At 42.0% G+C, this 24,664-nt stretch overlaps 4 protein-coding genes across 6 annotated transcripts; 3 read left to right on the plus strand and 1 right to left on the minus strand.

Moving 5' to 3' along the window:
- Nucleotides 1-230: 230 nt before the first annotated feature.
- Nucleotides 231-9,141, plus strand: rars2 (arginyl-tRNA synthetase 2, mitochondrial). Its single transcript, XM_027284453.1, has 20 exons — nt 231-433; nt 2,011-2,084; nt 2,189-2,294; nt 2,818-2,901; nt 3,006-3,106; nt 3,179-3,234; nt 3,512-3,595; nt 4,056-4,132; nt 4,316-4,474; nt 4,587-4,693; nt 5,056-5,151; nt 5,416-5,476; nt 6,215-6,291; nt 7,100-7,224; nt 7,426-7,493; nt 7,602-7,711; nt 8,376-8,471; nt 8,615-8,689; nt 8,780-8,843; nt 8,973-9,141. The coding sequence occupies exons 1-20, from the start codon at nt 398-400 to the stop codon at nt 9,057-9,059; spliced, it is 1,743 nt and encodes a 580-aa protein (XP_027140254.1). The 5' UTR covers nt 231-397; the 3' UTR covers nt 9,060-9,141.
- A 393-nt stretch (nt 9,142-9,534) lies between these two features.
- Nucleotides 9,535-14,721, minus strand: slc35a1 (solute carrier family 35 member A1). Its single transcript, XM_010756560.3, has 8 exons — nt 14,281-14,721; nt 13,827-14,007; nt 12,096-12,255; nt 11,148-11,300; nt 10,942-11,008; nt 10,672-10,848; nt 10,451-10,585; nt 9,535-10,340 (listed from the first exon to the last, which is right to left on the minus strand). The coding sequence occupies exons 1-8, from the start codon at nt 14,288-14,290 to the stop codon at nt 10,207-10,209; spliced, it is 1,017 nt and encodes a 338-aa protein (XP_010754862.2). The 5' UTR covers nt 14,291-14,721; the 3' UTR covers nt 9,535-10,206.
- A 1,094-nt stretch (nt 14,722-15,815) lies between these two features.
- Nucleotides 15,816-18,664, plus strand: LOC113746902 (uncharacterized). Of its 2 annotated transcripts, XR_003463205.1 has the most exons (3): nt 15,816-17,627; nt 17,676-18,298; nt 18,376-18,664. XR_003463205.1 is itself a non-coding variant. In XM_027284345.1 (2 exons), exons 1-2 carry the CDS (start codon nt 16,193-16,195, stop codon nt 18,212-18,214), a joined length of 1,974 nt encoding a protein of 657 aa, XP_027140146.1. In that variant the 5' UTR covers nt 15,817-16,192; the 3' UTR covers nt 18,215-18,652. The 2 variants fall into 2 exon arrangements, 1 of the variants encoding a protein (XP_027140146.1); XM_027284345.1 differs by having other exon boundaries at nt 15,817-17,627; nt 17,676-18,652.
- Nucleotides 18,665-20,136: 1,472 nt separating this feature from the next.
- Nucleotides 20,137-23,179, plus strand: LOC113746901 (uncharacterized). Of its 2 annotated transcripts, XM_027284344.1 has the most exons (3): nt 20,137-21,968; nt 22,017-22,639; nt 22,891-23,179. In XM_027284344.1, exons 1-2 carry the CDS (start codon nt 20,534-20,536, stop codon nt 22,553-22,555), a joined length of 1,974 nt encoding a protein of 657 aa, XP_027140145.1. In that variant the 5' UTR covers nt 20,137-20,533; the 3' UTR covers nt 22,556-22,639; nt 22,891-23,179. The 2 variants fall into 2 exon arrangements, with proteins under 2 accessions (XP_027140145.1, XP_027140144.1); XM_027284343.1 differs by having other exon boundaries at nt 20,138-22,639.
- Nucleotides 23,180-24,664: the final 1,485 nt, after the last annotated feature.

Below are 24,664 nucleotides of genomic sequence, written 5' to 3' on the forward strand. Positions count from 1 at the left end.
AGAATCTGATCACTGCGTTGCCATGGAAACGTCATCAGGTTTGATCAAACCGCACCGCAACAGTCTCGATGAAGCGGAGTTTGGCTGGATTCAAAGCTTATAAATAACATTTGTAACCTTCGTGGCTGCTTATTTAATCATGACTATTGTATGTCGTAGGAAAAATAAGATTTAAAAAAGATTAAATGACCGCATAGAGACGTTTACTCTCGTACCGGGGAGCGGCGGTGATACAATCGAGCACACCTTTTTTTCTACGCGGTGACGTTGTCAGCGGACGGAGCCGCTTTAGAGGAAGTGGTGCACAGTGCAGTCATGTCAAAGCAATGTGGACAGTCCATTTAAATGTTTTTATTCAAAGATTTATTGTCAGATTCTGTCCACACGTTGGAGAAACATGGCGTGTTTCTTCAGGAGAAGAATAGCCGAGAAGGTAGGAAGGAAGGAAGCAGCATGCTCTGACCCTGAGGAAGTCAAAACAAGAGGCCATGCTCTGCAGGATCACCTCATGATGCTGTTTATTTATTAAATATTTGTGTTGTAAAAATCAGGATTATACTGGGGTGCAGATGTGTGTTTCCTGTTTTTTGCATGACTCGTCCACTTCCCTTATCTGACATGTGTTTACTGAGGCTGGCAGGGAGAGATACTCATAAAAAATACTACAAGGACAAGAGAGACAAGTTAGGGAAGTGTCAATTTGGACAAGAAACATAATGTTCATTACTGAGCAGACAGCCCATTTTAAGAAAAATGTATAAGAACCAACTGTTAGAGCTCCTCGAGGAGCCTTTTCTCTGTAACCCCTTTTGTGTGTTGCACTGTTAAACGCTCCTTCTTGTACAAGAATAATAAATTCAACCTAAACTTTGATACTTTGAATCCAGTCCTCCTTATTCAAGAGCTTTTCTTTAAAAATTCTCGTAACAGGGCGTTGTCGGAGACAGCCCATTTTAAGAAAAACGTGTAAGAACCAGCTGTTAGAGCTCCTCGAGGAGCCTTTTCTCTGTAACCCCCTTTGTGTGTTGCATTGTTAAACGCTCCTTCTTGTACAAGAATAATAAATTCAACCTAAACTTTGATACTTTGAATCCAGTCTTCCTTATTCAAGAGTTTTCCTTAAAAGTTCTCGTAACAGGGAGGTGTCTGAGACAGCCCATTTTAAGAAAAATGTATAAGATCCAACTGTTAGAGCTCCTCGAGGAGCCTTTTCTCTGTAACCACTTTTGTGTGTTGCCCTGTTAAACGCTCCTTCTTGTACAAGAATAATAAATTCAACCTAAACTTTGATACTTTGAATCAAGTCCTCCTCATTCAAAAGTTCTTTCTTAAAAATTCTCATAACAGGGAGGTGTCGGAGACAGCCCATTTTAAGAAAATTGTATAAGATCCAACTGTTAGAGCTCCTCGAGGAGCCTTTTCTCTGTAACCCTTTTCTGTGTGTTGCACTGTTAAACGCTCCTTCTTGCACAAGAATAATAAATTCAACCTAAACTTTGATACTTTGAATCCAGTCCTCCTTATTCAAGAGTTTTTCCTTAAAAGTTCTTGTAGCAGGACGGTGTCCGAGACAGCCCATTTTAAGAAAATTGTATAAGAACCAACTGTTAGAGCTCCTCGAGGAGCCTTTTCTCTGTAACCCCTTTGTGTTTTGCACTGTGAAACGCTCCTTCTTGTACAAGAATAATAAATTCAACCTAAACTTTGATACTTTGAATCCAGTCCTCCTTATTCAAGAGTTTTTCCTTAAAAGTTCTCGTAACAGGGCAGTGTCGAGACAGCCTATTTTGAGAAAAATGTATAAGAACCAACTGTTAGAGCTCCTCGAGGAGCCTTCTCTCTGTAACCACTTTTGTGTGTTGCCCTGTGAAACGCTCCTTCTTGTACAAGAATAATAAATCCAACTTAAACTTTGATACTTTGAACCCAGTCCTCCTTATTCAAGAGCTTTTCTTTAAATATTCTCGTAACAATTTGTGTGTTTTTTTTTTTTTTCTTTTGGTCTTGTAGCTGAGTAAGACGCTGCAGCAGTCTGAGGACGCCTTCATACCAGCTCTGTCAGCTGTTCCTGTTTTTAAGAAACAGTTAAGTGTGTTTATTATTATTATTATATCTCTGTTGTCTGTCTGTCTGTCTGTCTGTCCTCTCACCAGTTTGTTAAAGCTCTCTGAACTTTTGTGCTCCACAGGCAGAGTGCTGCCGACTTCAAACTGTCCATCAGCGCATTAAGAAACAGTCAGATTTTGCCATCCGATGGAGACATTCAGCTGCAGACAGAAGACTTGGCCGCTCAGGTAAGATCAATCCAGGAGGAAGGATGACAACAGATCTTAATGTTGGGTGAATGTTGTTGTTGCTATGTCACCTGTGCACCTGATCACAGGAGTCGTGTAGCCTACATAGGGAAGTCACACAGTTTTTTTAACCATATGTGCCCGTCTGTGTGGATTTTTTGTCCAATCGTAGTAGTTTTGTTTCATATTTACACACTTGTTTTTACATCATTCATTCATTCACTTCACCTGGAAATGTCTTTAAGCTCCCTCAAGTGGCTTTTTGTTGTTGTTGTTGGATTGCCACTACAGATCTAATATTTCTCGCTGTTCTTTCTCGGTGCTGACCTTGACATCCACAAACATCAACAGCTTCTCACGATCAGCGTACTACTGCATAAATATAAGAAAATACACCTACTGAAAACAGATATAGAGACTTTTTGTAACTTTTAAAGATCCAGTGTTGAAGTTTTTATGAATCTAGCAGATCTAATGTTCTAACCTGAATCTATTCTGCTGTTATTTTCTCTGTATTGCTCAGTTGCAGCAGGACAGTGTGGTGGAAGACATATCCGCTGGATGTGGAGTGATCAGCTTTAAAGTGAATCGCCAACTTCTTGTCCAGGTTTGTTTTCTCTTTTTTTCCCCCCACTGTGGTGAAATTAACAGTCTTGGCTGGTTATACTGTGATTATAATTGAACTGCATCTGTTTTTTTGTTTTTTTTTAGAAAATGTTGGAGACATTTGGAAAAGAGCAGGATGAGAGATTTGGGTTGAATAGTGAACTTCTCAGTCGTCTCAAGAGAGGAACGACATTAGTTGAATATAGGTAAGTATGTGCCACGCCTTCCCCTTATAGGAGGCCATCATCAGACAGAATTAATGTGTTTTCATGTTGCAGCTCTCCAAATATTGCCAAAAAATTCCACGCTGGACACTTACGATCTACAATTATCGGTGAGTTTGGGCTTTTATATTTATTTATATATTTTTTTTATTGAAGCCAAAATAAGTTGTAATGATGATGTACGATGAAGGTACGATGCATGTGAACGTTCGCTGTAAAATAGAGCCTGGCCGATATATTAGCCAGTATATTGCAGATATATCTACATCAGCAAATATGTCATGTGATAAACTTTCAAATATTAAGGTCAGTATCTGTATCTAGTGTAAAATCTTTCAGCTGTTTGTTAAATCATCTCATCTAAAAAAAAAAAATCTCCATCTTCAGGTAACTTCATCGCTAATCTAAAGCAGTCCCTTGGAAACAACGTTATTCGAATGAACTACCTCGGAGACTGGGGGATGCAGTTTGGTGAGTAAATGACGTGCAACATATTCACAGGGTCCATACAAAGTCTGGAAAGTTTTCTTTTAATATCTGAATTAAAACAGTCCCCTCGTCTTATTTGTTTCTTGTCTCCTGGCGTGTTCGCTCATCATTCATTGCTCCATAAGTCCTCTGAAAGTCCCTTTAATGTAGAAATTAGCAAGCATTAAATAATCATGATCAAAACATATAATCAGATATGAACAGCTGGTAAAATAAACATTTGCTGTGTGCATAAATGAATTCCATGAACTTATATTATCATAGTATAGTATTACGTGTGATGATGAAGGCTTTGAGAGTCTGGAAATGTTTGGTCTCCCTTGAAAGTGCTTGAAATTTACTCTGTTTTCAAGAGATTTCCTCTGGTCTCATAAAGTTTCTCTAAACACTGCTCTCTGGGTGAATTTTATTGACGAAACTCGCTTCCCCTCTCGGATTTCAGGCCTGCTCGGAGCTGGGTTTGGCCAGTTTGGATGTCAGGAGAAACTGAAACAGAATCCTTTACAGCATTTGTTTGAGGTAGGATTTTATGTTTGGATAAAGACAGAGAGCCTGCATGTTATTCAGGCATGTTCAATGAGTGTGTATGTACATGCCAGGTGAACTGACATCCCACCATCAACAGATCCATTGAGTGATATTGACTAATTGTTGTTAAAAAGGCTTTTCCTCAACATTACCACAGCGTTTTGGTGTTTTTAGGTTTACGTTCAAGTAAACAAGGAGGCAGAGCACAATGAGGACATGAAGCAGGCAGCCAGAGACTTCTTTAGACAGCTGGAGCAGCATGAGAGCGAGGCTGTGTCGTTATGGCAACAGTTCAGAGAGATCACAGTGGACGAGTATCAGCACATTTACAAGGTACGATCAGCTGACAACAAAACATAAAACCTATGATGGGGATCTGTAGAAATAAAAAAACGGTTGTAACGAATGATTATCGCGTTTGACGCTCAGTTCAAATCTTTTTCAGCGGTTAGGCGTCCACTTTGACATCTACTCCGGGGAGTCCTTTCACCAAGATCAAGCCCAGGAGGTGGTGCAGCAGCTGCAGAGCCGAGGCCTGTTGAAAACCTCTGAGTATGTGACAGTTTGTGCGATGAGCTTTAATCAGTAACTGGTTCGACGGACAGTTACACAAGTTAACGTGTGTTAGGAGGCAAGGAGGTCTCAGTGTGTGGTTTATCTCTTTATTTTGAAAGTAATATAAGATTGTTCTTGCGGCTGATCCTTCCTGATTATGGAAATCAAACATGAAATAAAATTAAAAAAACAGCCAAGCTGACATTATTATCTGGGTTTATGTCAGCTCCTTATCTGTGCAAACAGGAATACCAAAGATTTGTCTAAGGTAGCTAAGAAAACACTGTCTGTTAAAGAGTTTGTGTTGTAAAGGTAATAGCAGCATCGAGTCCTGATCTGACATGGACTTGTATTTGCAGGAGAGGAACGGGTGTGGTGGATCTCTCACCTGCTGGAGACATGAGCAGCGTTTGTACGGTGCTCCGCAGTGACGGCACAACTCTCTACATCACCAGGTCAGTATGAGTAAAAATACAAAAACAGTTCAAACTTTTGGGTTTTCCATGATTCAATTCTTTATCACCGTATCAACACGATATACTGGGATTTATCTTGAAAATAATGGTTGAAGAGTTTTGTATTTTAGCATTAAAAAAGTTGGAAAACCTGTGGTTTGTTATTTTAAATAACAGAACAGAGCTGAGTTACACATAAATAATGCATCCAACAAGACTTCTAAAAGTGGAAGTTGCAATAATAGCTGTTTTCCTGCATTTCAGAGATCTCGCCGCGGCTATCGACCGATCAGAAAAATATAGTTTTGACGAGATGATTTATGTGGTAAGGAAACCGGTGCACACATCGCTGTCCTTTTTAAAAACACGACGGAGCAGTTAGGCTGGCTTAACGTGTACGAGACACTTTTATTTACAACATGAATAGTCATGGAAAAAAGGATTGCGGTCTTAAGTGACGTGGGAGCTCAGTCATCTTCAGCATTGTAGTTTTTGCACTAGAGTTGGAACAGAATGGATTAGTCACTTATTCAGTCGACAGAATGTCTGAGTCAGCAGGATGTTATTTCAATACATCCAAAAACACCAGCTAAAGCCCAAATCAACTTATTTGTTTTGTCTGTGTGTAAAGCCATGGTTCTGTTATACTACAGTAATCCCTGAGCAGTCTCAGGCAGACGGTAAAAGGTCCATAACCATTGTTACAGATAAAATAACTGATCAATTAATCAAGAACATAATTGGCAAATTTATTTATTATCCATGATGCTGTGATGAAGTCTTCCATGATCTAAGGAAGAAGATAAACTCAGCTCGACAGTATAGCTGCTTACTGTTCACAACGTCCATTCGACAGCAGAAAGAAAATATGCAAAGCATCAGAAAATTTGTTTACCCGGCCTGAAAGCCGTTGATTTGAATGTCGACGTGTGGCTGCTGTTGTGTGACCGTCTGAGAGATTTGTCTCTCTATCTCACTCCTCGTTTCCTTTGACACCATTCGTGCTCTTCTGTTCTACATCTTTGTCAGTTTGCAGTGTTTGTGTTTCTTTTTCCTTTTCAAGACAGACAAAAGTCAAGCCGGTCACTTCCACCAGTTGTTCCAGATCCTGCTCGCAATGGAACATTCCTGGGCTGACAGGTAGCTGAAAAAGCACCTGAACACAATGAGACACATGACATAGACCGGTTTAATGAGTTCACACACACAAGACTTTCACTAACAAGTTTAGAAACATTGTACATGATCATCATTCATGTGATCAGCACCCCACCCAGCACACGGCGTCGAAATATTGTACTGTTTTTACTTCAATACCTTTATTTGACAGCTATAGTTACTCCTTCTGTAAAGATGGACATTTTCTTTCATAACTATACTACTTTAACGAAAATTCAACATTAAAGTGCTGTTTACACCACGGGTGTCAAACCTCTGACAGTAACCCACAGGTTTCTAAAGAAGAGGAGGCAGTGGCAGAGGCTAATCTAAAAATCGATGCCTGGGTGCTCAAATAAGCCGTCTGTGACAGCACCTACCTGTCAGTCAAAGCAGCCACACTGTTCTGCATAACTTTAAGCCTTAATATCATATGAGCAGGTGAATTCTTTAAAAATCCCCCCTCAGTACAGTTGTCATGATTGGGGAAATTACCTACAGAGACCAAAACTGCGTTTTTGTACCAGGCTGTAAACATGTTTATTTGTGGCACTTCATTTCACAGCCACAGAGCCACAGATACATGGGTTACAACTAGCCTGCAGTAAAGTCCACCAGCTCACTAGATGACTTTACAATGTGAAAAGTCATTCATACCTTCATTGTCCTGATGTGTGGTCTGGAGTTTGACACCCCTGGTTTACAACTTAATGCACCTGTAATAATACATCACACAGATAAGCACCGTTCTGCATAATGAGTACCTTCACTATTCCACCCTGGTTTACAGGTGTCTACACGTTCCCTTCGGCCTGGTGCGAGGCATGAAGACGCGGAGCGGCGAGGTGGTGTTTCTGGAGGACGTGCTGGACGAAGCTCGGAGCAGGATGCTGCACAACATGAGCCGGTCAAAAAGTAAAGCCCGTCTCACGTTAGGCAGTTATTTAGCACACATGATATATCTTTGCATGTGTTCTCGAAGCAACATTACACATCTTAGTTTCTTTAAAAAGACCAATATGCATGATGGTACTAAGAAAACTGCTCAGTATTAGGATAAGATACATTTCTCTGAAGGCAGAAATGACTCCAGTTCCCTCTTTTTTTCCCCCACAGCAACAAAGGAAATGTACGACCCCGAGGACACAGCAGAGAAAGTGGGAATCAGTGCACTAATAATCCAGGTGAGCTTTGACATTTACCTCCAGGCTTTTCGGTGAAATATTGTTTAATATCTTGATTTGTCTGCACAGCGTGATTTAAAGTTGTTTTCTGCTGTTTGAATGTCTCAGGACTTTAAAGGTCCTCTGCAGTCTGACTACACGTTCGACTGGGACAGGATGCTGCAGGCTCAGGGCGACACGGGAGTCTTCCTCCAGTACACTCACGCTCGACTCCGCAGGTCTGTACGCATCAGCTGACTCTCATTTAGTCATTACGGTGATAAATTATTGTTTTTAGTCATGTCCATCGGAAGTGTTCCTCCTCTTCATTCTGGCCTTAGTGTAAAACTCTTTTTATGACTCTACATAGACTGCAGCTCAGCATGGAAATGGGGAAACACAGAATGCAAACGAGAGCGGATAAACATCAGGATATTTTTGTAGAGAATGAGGGCTGTGGATTTTATCGCTCCATCTCTTACATAAAAGTAAAAGAAGACAAAAGAGACAAATTGTGAACCCATCCTTAAATATGTTGTTTTGCATCTGCAAAGTAGCTATGAACTACATCCTGCAAATCCAATATTTGCCTCTGAAATTTGGTGCACTAGAAGTATAACGTGGCATAAATAAAAAGTACTTTATTATCTGACACTGCTCAGTCTTGCACCACCAACAAGCAAACGTCTGCTCTTGTTTATTTTGAACTCTACACCGCCTGATTTAAGTTACCAGGTTACAGTTACCTCCAGTGTTGATTCACGATACAAAACACACGATAGTTTCAATCCACTGATCCATCTTAGGTTTCTGTGTTTAGGATAAAAGAAAAAACATTAAATATTTGACACAAATATTCTCCTACGAGATGCTGATGTATCTTTACTGTTGTTCTTGCTGCAGTTTAATACAGAAGAATGAAGGTGCAGAAGCTGATATGTTTGATCCATCCCTCCTGCTTGAGCAGACGAGTATCACCATCCTGCAGCACCTCCTTCGGTAAGCAAACTGTTTTTTTTATAACCCTGGTATCCCTTAACTCCTCTGCATGTTGTTAAATATGAGACATATGCGTTCAAATATTTGCTCCACATATATATACACACACACACATGATACCAAGCTCTTTGTTTTGTTTGCAGGTATGATGAAGTGTTGTACCAGTCAGCCCAGGACCTGCAACCCAAACACCTGGTCAACTTTTTATTGAAGTTATGGTAAGGAGCAGGATGTTGGTCCTGAAGGGTTGGGAATCAAACTGTGTACTCAGGTGTATATTCATGTTCTTATTTTTCGATCTCTTGCAGCCACCTGATCGCCTCAGCACACAGAGAGCTGCCGGTAAAAGGAAGCTCGCAGAATGTCGCACAGGTAGAAAAGTGACTCATGTTATAGGATCAGTAAATCTAGTAGAATAGTTACCATAAATAAACAAAACCATCTCTATTTTAAAATTTAAATAAAAATTCAAATGTTTTCTCATTTGCTAAATGTCAACAGGCGAGGTTACGACTGTTTGGCAGAGCCTGCTCGGTCCTGGCCGACGGGATGAAGATCCTGGGCATCACACCGGTTGATAAAATGTGACACTCGCGAATGTTTGTTTTGTACTTTTAATCAGTGTTATTCTGCTGCTGTAGGTAGCACACTGCCACGGCTGTACTGTAAATAAAAATGCTGCTGTAGGTAGCACACTGCCACGGCTGTACTGTAAATAAAAAAATCTAATTATTTTCTAAATAAAATCATCTTTAATTTTCATTCACAAGTTGTAAATCAGGTTTGAAGCTACTCCTGCGAGCATAGGGAGAGTGAGTGGATTACCTGACTTGTTCAATGTGAATTCAAACAATTGGGTAACATCAAATAAACTGATTGTACATGATATATATTTAGAGACAAGTTTTGGTTCTTTGGCTGTTTACCAAAAAATATTTCAGTTTCAGTTAAGTTATTTTCGTGTTTTTTGGAAAGGTTAAACAAATAACTAACAACCAGGTCACGACTGTTCAGGCAGACCTGAGAGCACCATGGTGTGATACAGAGAAATAATAACTGTCGCTTTATCATATTTCTATTCAGTTTAATAACAAAAGCTTCAAAACAGAAGGGGGACGCACATGTGATATAAAAGATTACAAGACACTTATTAACATAATCACACATGCAATCTGTCGTTGTCCTTCTTTCAAGTAGGTTTTCCTGTGAGTCTGGCACATTCAGGGTGTGAAATGGACATAAGACACTAACACTGCACAGTGTAAAACAGACTACTGACTGATTGAAAATGAAATAACTCCATGGTGAGGAGTTGTGATATTTATATTCCTCATATAACAGATATATGGAAGGAATAAAAGTAAGTACTGATTGCGCCACCGTGGCTGAAGATGAAGGACCTCATTGATTGATTATTTTACAAACTTTAAAAGCACCTTGATATGAGGGCCAGTTTAAAAAATTAAATGTGTTCATTTATATTGATGGAAAAAGTGATCAAATCTGGCTTCAGATTATATGGAGATTCGGAGCACTGGATGGAGGGTGCGGATCTACATTAAAGGGAAACAAAAGCTGATGTGAAGAACTGAACATGGATTCAGCTCCACCGAGCGTTCATTTGGCTCCCTCGTGAGCAGGAGCTCTTTTGGGTCCTTTTTAAAATGTTGACCCGAGACACACACCTGGTCCACCAGTGAGAGTGAGAGACACTCCTGTGCTGCTGGTCGTCGATTCAAACAGTGATCGTTTTCTGTTTAGACTCAGTGTCTGTGTCTTTCCGGCTCAGCTGGGACGTGTCCTGCTTTGGAAGTCCGTATAGGTAGATGGAAACACACACCAGGATGGCACCGGAGGCGAACGAGATTGCTGCACAGGACGGGAAGAAGAGCGAAATTAGAATATGAAATGTGTGGCAGATCACATTTGGGGACGGGAGGCAGTCCCAACAACGATGTGGCTGTGAGAGACTAACGTACTTATCTGTAGTCCAAACAAGAGGACAGACGCCACGGTTGATAGAACGATGGCAGCTGCAGCAGAGAAGCCTTTCATGATGTTGTCGGTGTACTTCACCACCACCGACGTGTACAGACCGCCCACACTGGCCAAGACTGAAAGCGAGAGCGAAGAGCAACGTCAGATTAAAATACAGTGGATTCAAAAACCGGAGAACAACTCCAGGTTCAGTCGTACTTACATACTACGAAGCACACCCAAGGTGTATAACCGAAGAAGAAGCCTTTCTCCATGACGTTATCGCCGTCGTTCACGTAAACGCCGATCAGTGTAACCACGATGCCGGACAGGTACATCTGGATGTTTCTCACCCACAGAGACGTGTCTGAGCTCTTCAACACCTTCTCAAAGTACACGCCTTAAATCAGAGAGTAGCACAAGTAAATATTTATCAGTATGTTCTGTATGCTTTTAATCAATAATGGACAAAAAGAATCCTGTGTTATTTTACCTGCAAATCCTGAGCACAGGACAGCGATAGCGATGGCCATGAACCCGACAAACGGATTCTGCTCAATCTGGAAAAACAGAAATGACACGAGCCACCAGACATAATGGTAAATACTCTCTACAGTTTGAGGAGACACAGGTGCTGCAAATTTATGATCAAAGGGCATCGGATTATGATCCACTGAGTTTACAGTTTAACGTCCCCACCTGAACTTTAGTGGCCTCAGCAGGCTTCCACTGGACGAGTGTTACGCCCCCGCACAGCATGAAGACAGAAAACCACTGCAGCCGGCTCAGAGAGCGGTTCAGCATGAGGACTGTACACAAGGCCGTGCACGGGATCTTCAGCTGATAGGTCACCTACACGGGAAAACACACGTCAGGTCTAATGTATATTGATTGATTTTTTTACCTGTTTGAAGAGAGAAGGTGGACTGAGCACTACTTTTCTGCTTCACACAAACTGTACCTTTTGAGGGGTAAATGTTCCTCTACTGCAAGTTTAATTTTCAGAAATGTGTTGTATATTGTCAGCATAATACCCTAAATCCAGAGGCCAAAGTAGGCTGCAAGCGTCAGCTTTCAAGCTGTAACATTATGTGTCTGCTGAAACATAATTTATCAAGCATAAAAGCTTTGTTTTTAAGCTTTGTTTTAACAGGGATATATTGAGTTTTGGCCTGCTGGTTGGACAAATTATGAATTTTAAAGACGTCACACTGGGATTTGGAAATATATAATAAACATTTTTGGCATTTCTTGGACTAAATGTAGTAACTCTTCAAAAAATATATATATGAAAACACTGTGGTGGTTCAATGAAAATGCTGTAGTCTACACATCAGCTGTGGAGTCGTGTTTGATTAGGCTAACTGCCAAGTGACACTTTGTCCAACATGTACAACCTCATCAATGCAACATTGATGAAATATAGAATATGTTGACATATTCACCCATGTCAGGAAACTACATCAACACGAGCATGATATTCATTTTTATGATTGTGTATTCAAGAATCGTGCAGCTCTCAACATGTCAGTCAAAACATTTGAAGATGAGTCTTCACTGTAAAGTCACATTAATGATTCACACCCAGTCCTCGTGTTAAGCAAACATTCATTTGTCCAAAAAGCAAAGAGAGGATTCGGTTCATACCTGATAAACTGCTGCGTCGAGGTTACTCAACGCAAGAAAGGCCATGTTGTTCTGGACTGCGTACACCACCGAGGGCACACTCAGCTTCAGCAGCTCTTTCGGGCTGCAGAATATATGTTGCACTAAGGCGTTCTTCAGTCTGATGGGGCTTCCTGTTTCTCTGTGAGAGGAGAGATGAGAACACGCTGATAAAGAAGAAGAAAGGTAGATAGGGTAGTCAGGAGGTAACATATGCCTGCATGAGGGCATTCATGTAGGTGGGTGCACAACCGGAGACTACGGTATAGGCGAGCTTGATGAGCAGTGGCGTAACGTGAACTTTTGGGTTGATTGAAAACAAGGTGCGATCATCTGAAAGGGTTTCACTGTGCAGGCTGGGAGGCCCGACATGTAATACCCCTTTATACACTTCACTTACTTTACTTTCAGTATATTAAAGTTTGCAAAAACTGTGTTTAAGCAAATGGAAAAAAACTGTAAATAATGTGGTATATCCTATTTGTGTATAGTATATCCTCTCTGTCTCCATCACCATCTGTAAACATACATGTCTCATTAATGCATGTTACTAACTAAACTAAACATTATTGCTGTCACATCTCCATTACAGTTCATAGTTAGTTAATGAGTTACTGCTGCTGTGCATCTGTGTCTCTCTCTCTTATCTCTTCTTACTTGGTTAGTGTATTCTTCTTCATTGTCCTGCTGACCCTGTGTTAACCTGCATATGACATTTAACCCTAGAACACTAACGTTGGTCATGTGATTTTCATTGTGTTGCTACTGTCTGAGTTGCATGGGTCCTTGGGTAGCTTCAGGCTGCTTACTGATGTCATTAATGGGATGTTTGTTTCCCATCTATGGTTTATTTCAAGAGGCGTGTGTTCGGGTGATTTTCATCCGACGTTAGTGATAGAGAATGCCATCTTTTTCACAGTTGTCAGTGATGCAGAAAGACTGTGCCTTCACCAGACAAGGCTCACATGTCCCAGGAATGGGTGGACCAAAGAACAAGTTCCCAGCTCCATTATTTTTTTTTTTGTTAGGACATTTCTCGTTTTTAAATGCTGCCTTTTTAAAAGGGTCCCCTATGGTACCTTTTTTATTTTATTTTATCTGATATTGTATATTGGGAAATTAAAGAAGAGTACTACAATATGGCATACAGTGTTGTACTTTTACATAAATTGATGAAAACTGTATTTTATCCGGGATATTATATCGGGTTAGTGATGGTGTTACTAATGTTAACGTTAGTGTTCTAGGGCTAAATTACGGAAGCCCTAAAAGGCCAAACATAAATACATTTTATTCCACCCGTTTTCCCGTGATAACGAGATAATTAATTCGAGATCTCGAGAAAACAAAACGATAGTCTTTCTAGTGTGTTAAATAAAGTGTGCCCGTATTACAGAATGTATGGCAATTCCTGGCAAAGGTTGATACACTTGATCTCAGTAGGACTCAGTATAAAGCATATTTACTGTATCATTTTTGATACAGCCTCAGCCTCAAAGTTCATTATTTTGAATTTAAAAAAGGGCATTATGTGCAGTATTTACTCTACTGTAAAATCTGTTTGATACACTTTGGCTAATCCTCACTCCAGTCCTGAGATCAAGTGTACAAACCTTTGTCAGAAATTATGGATCAAAGGGATTAAAATAAAAAGTATGTATGTATGGCATGTTAGGGCTTCCGTATTAAATACACAAATCAGTGGTCACTTACTTCGTGAGCATCCCCAGACTCAGGATCAGTTTGATGACCTCAGTGATGCACACTGCGGTGGTGGAGAAGTACAGGTCTCCCGATGAGATGGTCCTGGTGTACCGGAGTGCCACTGTGTACGTAGCCGCCACCAGCGTCATCACAGTCAGGCAGTACAGCTTGAACACCACGCTCACGTTCTCTGGGGAACGGTTGGAGCAGCCGTTATTCAGCCGTTATTCAGCCGTTTGAGTATAACGGGAGCAGTTAACGTTCATTAAACAGCCACAACAGGTGATAACACGCATTTAGCTAAAAAACTACACAGTTACTGACACACATCTAGTGCTTAATAAGTGTTTAATTAAAGCTTAATTTCTGTTTCTCACGTCTAATAATGTGACCGTTGGTGACAGCTAACATTAGCCACCGATGCTAAGTTTGTGTTCGCCGGTTTTTAAAAAAAAAAACTCACCGGCCGCCATTGTTGCTGCTCCGGTTTGTTTCCGTCCCGCTGCCGAGGAAATTAACGAGTCCTGCTCGGTTTACATGGCACTGCCGCTTAAAAACAACAACACGTATTCACTGTGTGATGACTGAGTGTTGTCCCACCATTGCCAGTAACGGAACTACTACTTCAGATTTATTTTTTCCGCCTCGGGTCATGCTTACTCCATTTCCCAGAATGCAGTGCAGTGATGGAGGGGTGTGTTTGATTTTTGTTACGGAGCGTCCCCACTACATAAAATCAAACCAGTCAACGGCGGGGTGTATCGTAACTGCGTTTTAAAAGAGCTCTGACAGTTAGTTGTGTGTCATTAAAAGTGTCATGTCCGAAATTAACATATTCCTATGTCCCCGGGCGATGTTATTGCTACACCGGGAGGCAACCATAAGAAAAAGAAGCTACTTGCACCCACGCTGGCAGTCAGCGTGTTAACACGTTCTCTGCGCTGTGATTGGCCGACACTGAAACATGTGTCCGTCCTCCTTTTAAAAGGCCCTAGGCATCTTAACCTTAGAAGACTAAGGTTAACATTAGTAACACCATTACTAACCCGATATAATATCCCGGATAAAATACAGTTTTCATCAATTTATGTAAAACTACATCACTGTATGCCAAATTGTAGTACTCTTCTTTAAAAGCTGCAAAGCAAAGATGTCACGTGTGACTGTTGATGCATGGAGTCCAGTCCTCTGCTGTGAGGACTACACATGTGAGTCTGAGTGTGTTGGTTTTCTCCAGCTCTCTCTCAATAAATAAAAAAAGCAAAAAAAAAATACATTTCTGTTTAAATGTTGCCTTCTTAATGATTGGCTAGTGTGCTGTATTATATGTGCACTGTAACCATCATAATAAAGGTTCTACCTGTCTGGTAATCAGAGGGATCATACGTAAATTGACTGCAAAACATACAGCTTATGGCACCAGCATGCAGCTGATCAGATCATTAGCTTTCAGCTTGAAGTATGAGCTAAATGAAAATAAAAACAATTAACATGATAGCTCATTAACCCTTTAACGGGGCTCTAAATTAACTTTTTTGATCACCAGCCAATGTGGCTGGTAAGTTTGCCAATCAGTTTCCACTAGCCACATTTTTTCTGTGCAAAAAAAGACTGATTATGAGAGCAACTGAATTAATTTGATCATTTTATTAACTATTTAACTATTTTATTAACATTTCATTACTCACCCATACATACTATTCAGGGTCTAATATGACACATTTTTTGTACAGGTTTGAAGTCGCGTGCAGGACAAGACCAAACACGCCACGCTCACGCAACGCGCTGTGCGGGTTCCCATAGAAACCGCGATCACGCGTCCCGAGAAATAGATGGTAAAGTGCCTCATTTATCACCGGCCAAGCTGGCTAGTGAGTTTTTTTTAATACACGCCGTGTGTGTGTGTGTGTGTGTGTGTGTGTGTGTGTGACAGGAAGGCAGACGCGGCAGTGGAAAAAAAAACAAAAAACGATTTGTCGACTACTAAATTAGTTGTCGACGTTTTTGTTCGTCGACATTATCGTGACTAATCGACTAATCGTAGCAGCCCTAGTTCAGTTACTTATCCAAACAGAGGGGTTCATTTAATTTAATTGGTCTTTAATTAGTCTTTGTGTAACATTGGTTTGCTCGCTCTGCCTAGTTACGGTTGCTAAGTAGCCACTGGAAAACCGTTGCTATGGGCGGGCCTTCATTTGTTTTGATGTAGAAATGCCTTGGAATTGGAATGTCGTGACATCACTCAAAGATTAAAGGCCAAAGTTTTGCTCAGGGTATAAATAGGACAGGAATCCAGAAGGTTTTACTTTCGTTGGTATTTTTCGGAAAACTTCCACGATACATTGAAGAGTCCACAGAGACCACAAACTTACACTATGAGTTCAGAAAATAACGATAGGATGGATCAGGAGCCTCCACAGGTCACAGCAGAGACCCTTCGGCCACTTGTGGACTTGTTCCTGGACCAGCTGATGTTCACACAGTGGGGTAAAGACAAAGCTCACTCGGTAGATGACAAAACCAAAGCTGCCCTAACAGACATATGTGTGGACATAGTTAATGCTATGTCAAAAATCATTTTTGAGGCATTTCTGCAAAATCGCCTCGCAAACACAAAGACCAAGACTCCACCAGAAAGTCCAGAAATGATTTCTGAGGAAGAAGTCCAGGAGTACCTGGGGAACTCCATTGATGACGCTTTTGTGACCGTGACTGGCAGCCCAGTGCCCAGAGAAAGTGCAAAAAGACTGACGGACCTGGTGACCAAAAAGATTACAGAGAGGATCAACTCACAGCTCACCCGTACCCTGCAGATCATGGTGAAACCTGTGGGCAGCATGCTTAAAAGCTGCAAAGCAAAGATGTCACGTGTGACTGTTGATGCATGGAGTCCAGATACGGCAGCTGAGAGCACAAGTCCTGCAGAGCGGGAGGAGACTCCAGTCTTTCTGATAGGACCAGAAGACCGCTGTTCAGTAGGAAGCTTCATTGATACGACCACCGAAGCTGTAAAACAGATCCTACTGGAACATGTGAGTGACCCTGAAGTGCAATCTAATTCTGACATTTCAGAAGAAGAACGTCTGCAGATTATCAACAGCATTAATGAAGACACAGATGAAGCAGCGAGTGAAATTGCTCACTACATTTGGAGCAACAGAAAGGAGTTTGGACTGAATAACGATGGCACACCAAGACCAGAGGCCCAGTCCAGCAGGTTAAACTGCTGGAACGTCGTGGCAAACAAGATCAAAACCCTTTTTGCCCGCAAGTTTGCCAAGGAGGCCATCGCCAGCTTCATCGTGAAGCTGAGGACAAAACTGAACTGCAAGGAGGCATCACTGGATGTCCTAATTCCAGCAGCAGACAAAGTGGTGCAGGACATGATCCCAGAAAACCCTGATGAGTGTACCTACAAAACCATGGCCACCTGCATCAATAACGGCCAACATGAAGTGCATTCTCAGCAGCTGGGGCACATCATATTTGAGAATATTCAAAGTGACCCTGGAGCCAGGAAGGTAAATCATGTCACGATACAAAATGAGGTAGACAAGTTCATGAAGATGACGTGTAACTGGCTCAACCAGCAGAGACAGAAACTGACCAAGAAGAACAACAGCGTGGATGATAGTCTGAGGAAGATTCGGGGAGCGCTGGAACTTCCAGAGCTCCCAGAGGACATCGTGACACCTGTGGAATCAGCAGCACCTTCCTCCCCTGCTGAGTCAGGTGTCAGTGGTGATGAAGACATCTCTACCACACCTGTAACTGAGTTAAGACCACCATCCATAACCGATGAGCCAATTGTCAGCGATGAAAGTAACTCTGTCACACCTGTGTGTGATAGATCGCCATCCATCGCTGATGAAGAAGATGAAAACTTATCACCCAAGTTTGAGTCCGCAACACCCAGAGTCACTGATGAGCCAGCTCTCAGTGACAGAAGTGAGCCAGCTGAACCTGCAGAACTGATCTATGTGAAGATCGCGGCGGCGGTGGTACACCAGTGCCTGAAGAAGGCACCGTTTTCAGTGTCTTATGATGAAAAGAAGAAGATCATTTTAACTCTGAAAGACATGCTGTGCACAGGCGGTGTAGACTTTAAATCTATCCAGCCAGCAGGACACCAGGTAGAGAAGACAGCCAGGGCCGTGCACAAGGATCTGTGTGCAGCCATGAAATCCAGCAAAAGCATGGTGGCGCTCGGCCTGCTGTCAAAGGACTCACTTGTTTACGAGTCTGTTATCGAGACTCTGAAAAGACAGCTGGAAAAGCCCCAAAAGACCGGCATTAAGAGGTTGTTCACCTCACTTTTCAACACAGTGACCAAGCCATTCAATGGAAAAAAAACAGTTGCAAGTCCGCCTTCGTGTTCAACACTTTGGTTCTTGTAACTGTAAGGTCACGGTGTTGCTGTGGTTTTCTCCGAGTGCTTCGGTTTCTCCACTAAAAAAAAAAAACATCAAAGTAACATCAAAATAACGTGACATCAAGATGTTGCTGTGGTTTTCTCCGAGTGCTTCGGTTTCTCCACTAAAAAAAAAAACCCATCAAAATAACCAACCTGGACATGACTCACAACAACAGGCCCCAAAGATCTGCAGACTCTTTAGTCGTCACTGTGCCTTCCCAGCGATGAGGTTATGGTTCAGTTCTGGACCTTGTCCTCTTTGCTGTGAAGAGTTTACAGCGTTCACGGTGAAAAGAAGAAAAAAAAGTTGAGCACACTGTACTACCTGCCTCACGTAGTGAGTGAGTGTTCAACCAGCATATGATGCAGTTCTACGGGTCCCATAGGTCTGCACAGATTAGGTTATAAATCCTAAAAAAAATAAACAAACAAACAAAAAAAATACATTTCTGTTATAAAATCTTTCTTTTTTCGTAGTATTTGCAGCACAGAAGTCTCCAAATAGGGCAGTAACCACCGATGGTATGAAAGAGACAGAGGTGATCTCTGATCTCTCGCTCAGTTGGTAGAGCATCGCCCCATGTACGAAGGCTCAGTCCTTGCCGCAGCAGCCCAGGGTTTGAATCCGACCCGTGGCCCTTTGCTGCGTGTCATTCCCCATCTCTCTCTCTCCCCACATTCCTGTCACTCTTCAGCTGTCCCTATACAATGAAAAGCTTAAAAAGGCCAAAAAAAAATCTCTATCTAAAAGGTATTCAGGCAAGGGCACGCCCAAAGCAAATGAAAATAGGTAGCCGGGTACTGGCGACATCTGTCACAAATAGGATCAACACCATCATATGTTTTAGACAGTGTGGCCTTAGTTAAATGACAGCAGTGAACAATCTTTTTTTCCAATTTGGGTGAATGAATCGCCTTAGCCTCTCAGCTGTAATCAGGGTTCAGTTCCAAGTCTTGACCCTGCTGCTGTGAGGACTACACATGTGAGTCTGAGTGTGTTGGTTTTCTCCAGCTCTCTCTCAATAAATAAAAAAAGCAAAAAAAAAAAAACATTTCTGTTTAAATGTTGCCTTCTTAATGATTGGCTACTGTGCTGTATTATATGTGCACTGTAACCATCATAATAAAGGTTCTACCTGTCTGGTAATCAGAGGGATCATACGTAAATTGACTGCAAAACATACAGCTTATGGCACCAGCATGCAGCTGATCAGATCATTAGCTTTCAGCTTGAAGTATGAGCTAAATGAAAATAAAAACAATTAACATGATAGCTCATTAACCCTTTAACGGGGCTCTAAATTAACTTTTTTGATCACCAGCCAATGTGGCTGGTAAGTTTGCCAATCAGTTTCCACTAGCCACATTTTTTCTGTGCAAAAAAAGACTGATTATGAGAGCAACTGAATTAATTTGATCATTTTATTAACTATTTAACTATTTTATTAACATTTCATTACTCACCCATACATACTATTCAGGGTCTAATATGACACATTTTTTGTACATAACAATAAAATAAAGCGAAACTAATTAACTCCGTAGCATATTTGCACATGTAGAAGCATGTTCAGAATAACAAACACCGGGAAAATGTCCAAATCTGTAAACAAAGTCTGGAGGGCTAAGCGCGCGCTCCTGAAACACTCCCGGTGGGGTTTGAAGTCGCGTGCAGGACAAGACCAAACACGCCACGCTCACGCAACGCGCTGTGCGGGTTCCCATAGAAACCGCGATCACGCGTCCCGAGAAATAGATGGTAAAGTGCCTCATTTATCACCGGCCAAGCTGGCTAGTGAGTTTTTTTTAATACACGCCGTGTGTGTGTGTGTGTGTGTGTGTGTGTGTGTGTGTGACAGGAAGGCAGACGCGGCAGTGGAAAAAAAAACAAAAAAACGATTTGTCGACTACTAAATTAGTTGTCGACGATTTTGTTCGTCGACATTATCGTGACTAATCGACTAATCGTAGCAGCCCTAGTTCAGTTACTTATCCAAACAGAGGGGTTCATTTAATTTAATTGGTCTTTAATTAGTCTTTGTGTAACATTGGTTTGCTCGCTCTGCCTAGTTACGGTTGCTAAGTAGCCACTGGACAACCGTTGCTATGGGCGGGCCTTCATTTGTTTTGATGTAGAAATGCCTTGGAATTGGAATGTCGTGACATCACTCAAAGATTAAAGGCCAAAGTTTTGCTCAGGGTATAAATAGGACAGGAATCCAGAAGGTTTTACTTTCGTTGGTATTTTTCGGAAAACTTCCACGATACATTGAAGAGTCCACAGAGACCACAAACTTACACTATGAGTTCAGAAAATAACGATAGGATGGATCAGGAGCCTCCACAGGTCACAGCAGAGACCCTTCGGCCACTTGTGGACTTGTTCCTGGACCAGCTGATGGCCACACAGTGGGGTAAAGACAAAGCTCACTCGGTAGATGACAAAACCAAAGCTGCCCTAACAGACATATGTGTGGACATAGTTAATGCTATGTCTAAAGTCATTTTTGAGGCATTTCTGCAAAATCGCCTCGCACACACAAAGACCAAGACTCCACCAGAAAGTCCAGAAATGATTTCTGAGGAAGAAGTCCAGGAGTACCTGGGGAACTCCATCGATGACGCTTTTGTGACCGTGACTGGCAGCCCAGTGCCCAGAGAAAGTGCAAAAAGACTGACGGACCTGGTGACCAAAAAGATTACAGAGAGGATCAACTCACAGCTCACCCGTACCCTGCAGATCATGGTGAAACCTGTGGGCAGCATGCTTAAAAGCTGCAAAGCAAAGATGTCACGTGTGACTGTTGATGCATGGAGTCCAGATACGGCAGCTGAGAGCACAAGTCCTGCAGAGCGGGAGGAGACTCCAGTCTTTCCGATAGGACCAGAAGACCGTTGTTCAGTAGGAAGCTTCATTGATACGACCACCGAAGCTGTAAAACAGATCCTACTGGAACATGTGAGTGACCCTGAAGTGCAATCTAATTCTGACATTTCAGAAGAGGAACGTCTGCAGATTATCAACAGCATTAACGAAGACACAGATGAAGCAGCGAGTGAAATTGCTCACTACATTTGGACCAACAGGAAGGAGTTTGGACTGAATAACGATGGCACACCAAGACCAGAGGCCCAGTCCAGCAGGTTAAACTGCTGGAACGTCGTGGCAAACAAGATCAAAAGCCTTTTTGCCCGCAAGTTTGCCAAGGAGGCCATCGCCAGCTTCATCGTGAAGCTGAGGACAAAACTGAACTGCAAGGAGGCATCACTGGATGTCCTGATTCCAGCAGCAGACAAAGTGGTGCAGGACATGATCCCAGAAAACCCTGATGAGTGTACCTACAAAACCATGGCCACCTGCATCAACAACGGCCAACATGAAGTGCATTCTCAGCAGCTGGGGCACATCATATTTGAGAATATTCAAAGTGACCCTGGAGCCAGGAAGGTAAATCATGTCACGATACAAAATGAGGTAGACAAGTTCATGAAGATGACGTGTAACTGGCTCAACCAGCAGAGACAGAAACTGACCAAGAAGAACAACAGCGTGGATGATAGTCTGAGGAAGATTCGGGGAGCGCTGGAACTTCCAGAGCTCCCAGAGGACATCGTGACACCTGTGGAATCAGCAGCACCTTCCTCCCCTGCTGAGTCAGGTGTCAGTGGTGATGAAGACATCTCTACCACACCTGTAACTGAGTTAAGACCACCATCCATAACCGATGAGCCAATTGTCAGCGATGAAGGTAACTCTGTCACACCTGTGTGTGATAGATCGCCATCCATCGCTGATGAAGAAGATGAAAACTTATCACCCAAGTTTGAGTCCGCAACACCCAGAGTCACTGATGAGCCAGCTCTCAGTGACAGAAGTGAGCCAGCTGAACCTGCAGAACTGATCTATGTGAAGATCGCGGCGGCGGTGGTACACCAGTGCCTGAAGAAGGCACCGTTTTCAGTGTCTTATGATGAAAAGAAGAAGATCATTTTAACTCTGAAAGACATGCTGTGCACAGGCGGTGTAGACTTTAAATCTATCCAGCCAGCAGGACACCAGGTAGAGAAGACAGCCAGGGCCGTGCACAAGGATCTGTGTGCAGCCATGAAATCCAGCAAAAGCATGGTGGCGCTCGGCCTGCTGTCAAAGGACTCACTTGTTTACGAGTCTGTTATCGAGACTCTGAAAAGACAGCTGGAAAAGCCCCAAAAGACCGGCATTAAGAGGTTGTTCACCTCACTTTTCAACACAGTGACCAAGCCATTCAATGGAAAAAAAACAGTTGCAAGTCCGCCTTCGTGTTCAACACTTTGGTTCTTGTAACTGTAAGGTCACGGTGTTGCTGTGGTTTTCTCCGAGTGCTTCGGTTTCTCCACTAAAAAAAAAAAACATCAAAGTAACATCAAAATAACGTGACATCAAGATGTTGCTGTGGTTTTCTCCGAGTGCTTCGGTTTCTCCACTAAAAAAAAAAACCATCAAAGTAACATCAAAATAACGTGACATCATGATGTTGCTGTGGTTTTCTCCGAGTGCTTCGGTTTCTCCACTAAAAAAAAAAACCATCAAAGTAACATCAAAATAACGTGACATCAAGATGTTGCTGTGGTTTTCTCCGAGTGCTTCGGTTTCTCCACTAAAAAAAAAACCCCATCAAAATAACCAACCTGGACATGACTCACAACAACAGGCCCCAAAGATCTGCAGACTCTTTAGTCGTCACTGTGCCTTCCCAGCGATGAGGTTATGGTTCAGTTCTGGACCTTGTCCTCTTTGCTGTGAAGAGTTTACAGCGTTCACGGTGAAAAGAAGAAAAAAAAGTTGAGCACACTGTACTACCTGCCTCACGTAGTGAGTGAGTGTTCAACCAGCATATGATGCAGTTCTACGGGTCCCATAGGTCTGCACAGATTAGGTTATAAATCCTAAAAAAAATAAACAAACAAACAAAAAAAATACATTTCTGTTATAAAATCTTTCTTTTTTCGTAGTATTTGCAGCACAGAAGTCTCCAAATAGGGCAGTAACCACCGATGGTATGAAAGAGACAGAGGTGATCTCTGATCTCTCGCTCAGTTGGTAGAGCATCGCCCCATGTACGAAGGCTCAGTCCTTGCCGCAGCAGCCCAGGGTTTGAATCCGACCCGTGGCCCTTTGCTGCGTGTCATTCCCCATCTCTCTCTCTCCCCACATTCCTGTCACTCTTCAGCTGTCCCTATACAATGAAAAGCTTAAAAAGGCCAAAAAAAAATCTCTATCTAAAAGGTATTCAGGCAAGGGCACGCCCAAAGCAAATGAAAATAGGTAGCCGGGTACTGGCGACATCTGTCACAAATAGGATCAACACCATCATATGTTTTAGACAGTGTGGCCTTAGTTAAATGACAGCAGTGAACAATCTTTTTTTCCAATTTGGGTGAATGAATCGCCTTAGCCTCTCAGCTGTAATCAGGGTTCAGTTCCAAGTCTTGACCCTGCTGCTGTGAGGACTACACATGTGAGTCTGAGTGTGTTGGTTTTCTCCAGCTCTCTCTCAATAAATAAAAAAAGCAAAAAAAAAAAAACATTTCTGTTTAAATGTTGCCTTCTTAATGATTGGCTACTGTGCTGTATTATATGTGCACTGTAACCATCATAATAAAGGTTCTACCTGTCTGGTAATCAGAGGGATCATACGTAAATTGACTGCAAAACATACAGCTTATGGCACCAGCATGCAGCTGATCAGATCATTAGCTTTCAGCTTGAAGTATGAGCTAAATGAAAATAAAAACAATTAACATGATAGCTCATTAACCCTTTAACGGGGCTCTAAATTAACTTTTTTGATCACCAGCCAATGTGGCTGGTAAGTTTGCCAATCAGTTTCCACTAGCCACATTTTTTCTGTGCAAAAAAAGACTGATTATGAGAGCAACTGAATTAATTTGATCATTTTATTAACTATTTAACTATTTTATTAACATTTCATTACTCACCCATACATACTATTCAGGGTCTAATATGACACATTTTTTGTACATAACAATAAAATAAAGCGAAACTAATTAACTCCGTAGCATATTTGCACATGTAGAAGCATGTTCAGAATAACAAACACCGGGAAAATGTCCAAATCTGTAAACAAAGTCTGGAGGGCTAAGCGCGCGCTCCTGAAACACTCCCGGTGGGGTTTGAAGTCGCGTGCAGGACAAGACCAAACACGCCACGCTCACGCAACGCGCTGTGCGGGTTCCCATAGAAACCGCGATCACGCGTCCCGAGAAATAGATGGTAAATGTTTGACCACTGTGTGACCGGGTCATCTCATCCTAAAATGAGATAAGACAGACCTAAATGGCCCCACAGTGGGAAAATTCCCTTCTTACAGCAGCTCATATACACGAGGTGGATAGGAAATTACTCACAAATAAGAAATATATGAAGTCATGC

Source organism: Larimichthys crocea, chromosome XI, assembly GCF_000972845.2.
Source record: "Larimichthys crocea isolate SSNF chromosome XI, L_crocea_2.0, whole genome shotgun sequence".
Classification (NCBI taxonomy): Eukaryota; Metazoa; Chordata; class Actinopteri; family Sciaenidae; genus Larimichthys; species Larimichthys crocea.

Coding starts and splice junctions, on each gene's coding strand:
- rars2 (XM_027284453.1), top strand. CDS start 398: ATGGCGTGTTTCTTCAGGAGAAGAATAGCCGAGAAG. Junction 4,133..4,315: donor CTTTACAGCATTTGTTTGAG/GTAGGATTTTAT, acceptor TGGTGTTTTTAG/GTTTACGTTCAAGTAAACAA. Junction 8,844..8,972: donor GCTCGCAGAATGTCGCACAG/GTAGAAAAGTGA, acceptor AAATGTCAACAG/GCGAGGTTACGACTGTTTGG.
- LOC113746902 (XM_027284345.1), top strand. CDS start 16,193: ATGAGTTCAGAAAATAACGATAGGATGGATCAGGAGCCTCCACAGGTC. Junction 17,628..17,675: donor CATAACCGATGAGCCAATTG/TCAGCGATGAAA, acceptor ATAGATCGCCAT/CCATCGCTGATGAAGAAGAT.
- slc35a1 (XM_010756560.3), bottom strand. Junction 11,009..11,147: donor CTGAGGCCACTAAAGTTCAG/GTGGGGACGTTA, acceptor CTGTTTTTCCAG/ATTGAGCAGAATCCGTTTGT. Junction 10,849..10,941: donor CCTGTGCTCAGGATTTGCAG/GTAAAATAACAC, acceptor CTCTGATTTAAG/GCGTGTACTTTGAGAAGGTG.
- LOC113746901 (XM_027284343.1), top strand. CDS start 20,534: ATGAGTTCAGAAAATAACGATAGGATGGATCAGGAGCCTCCACAGGTC.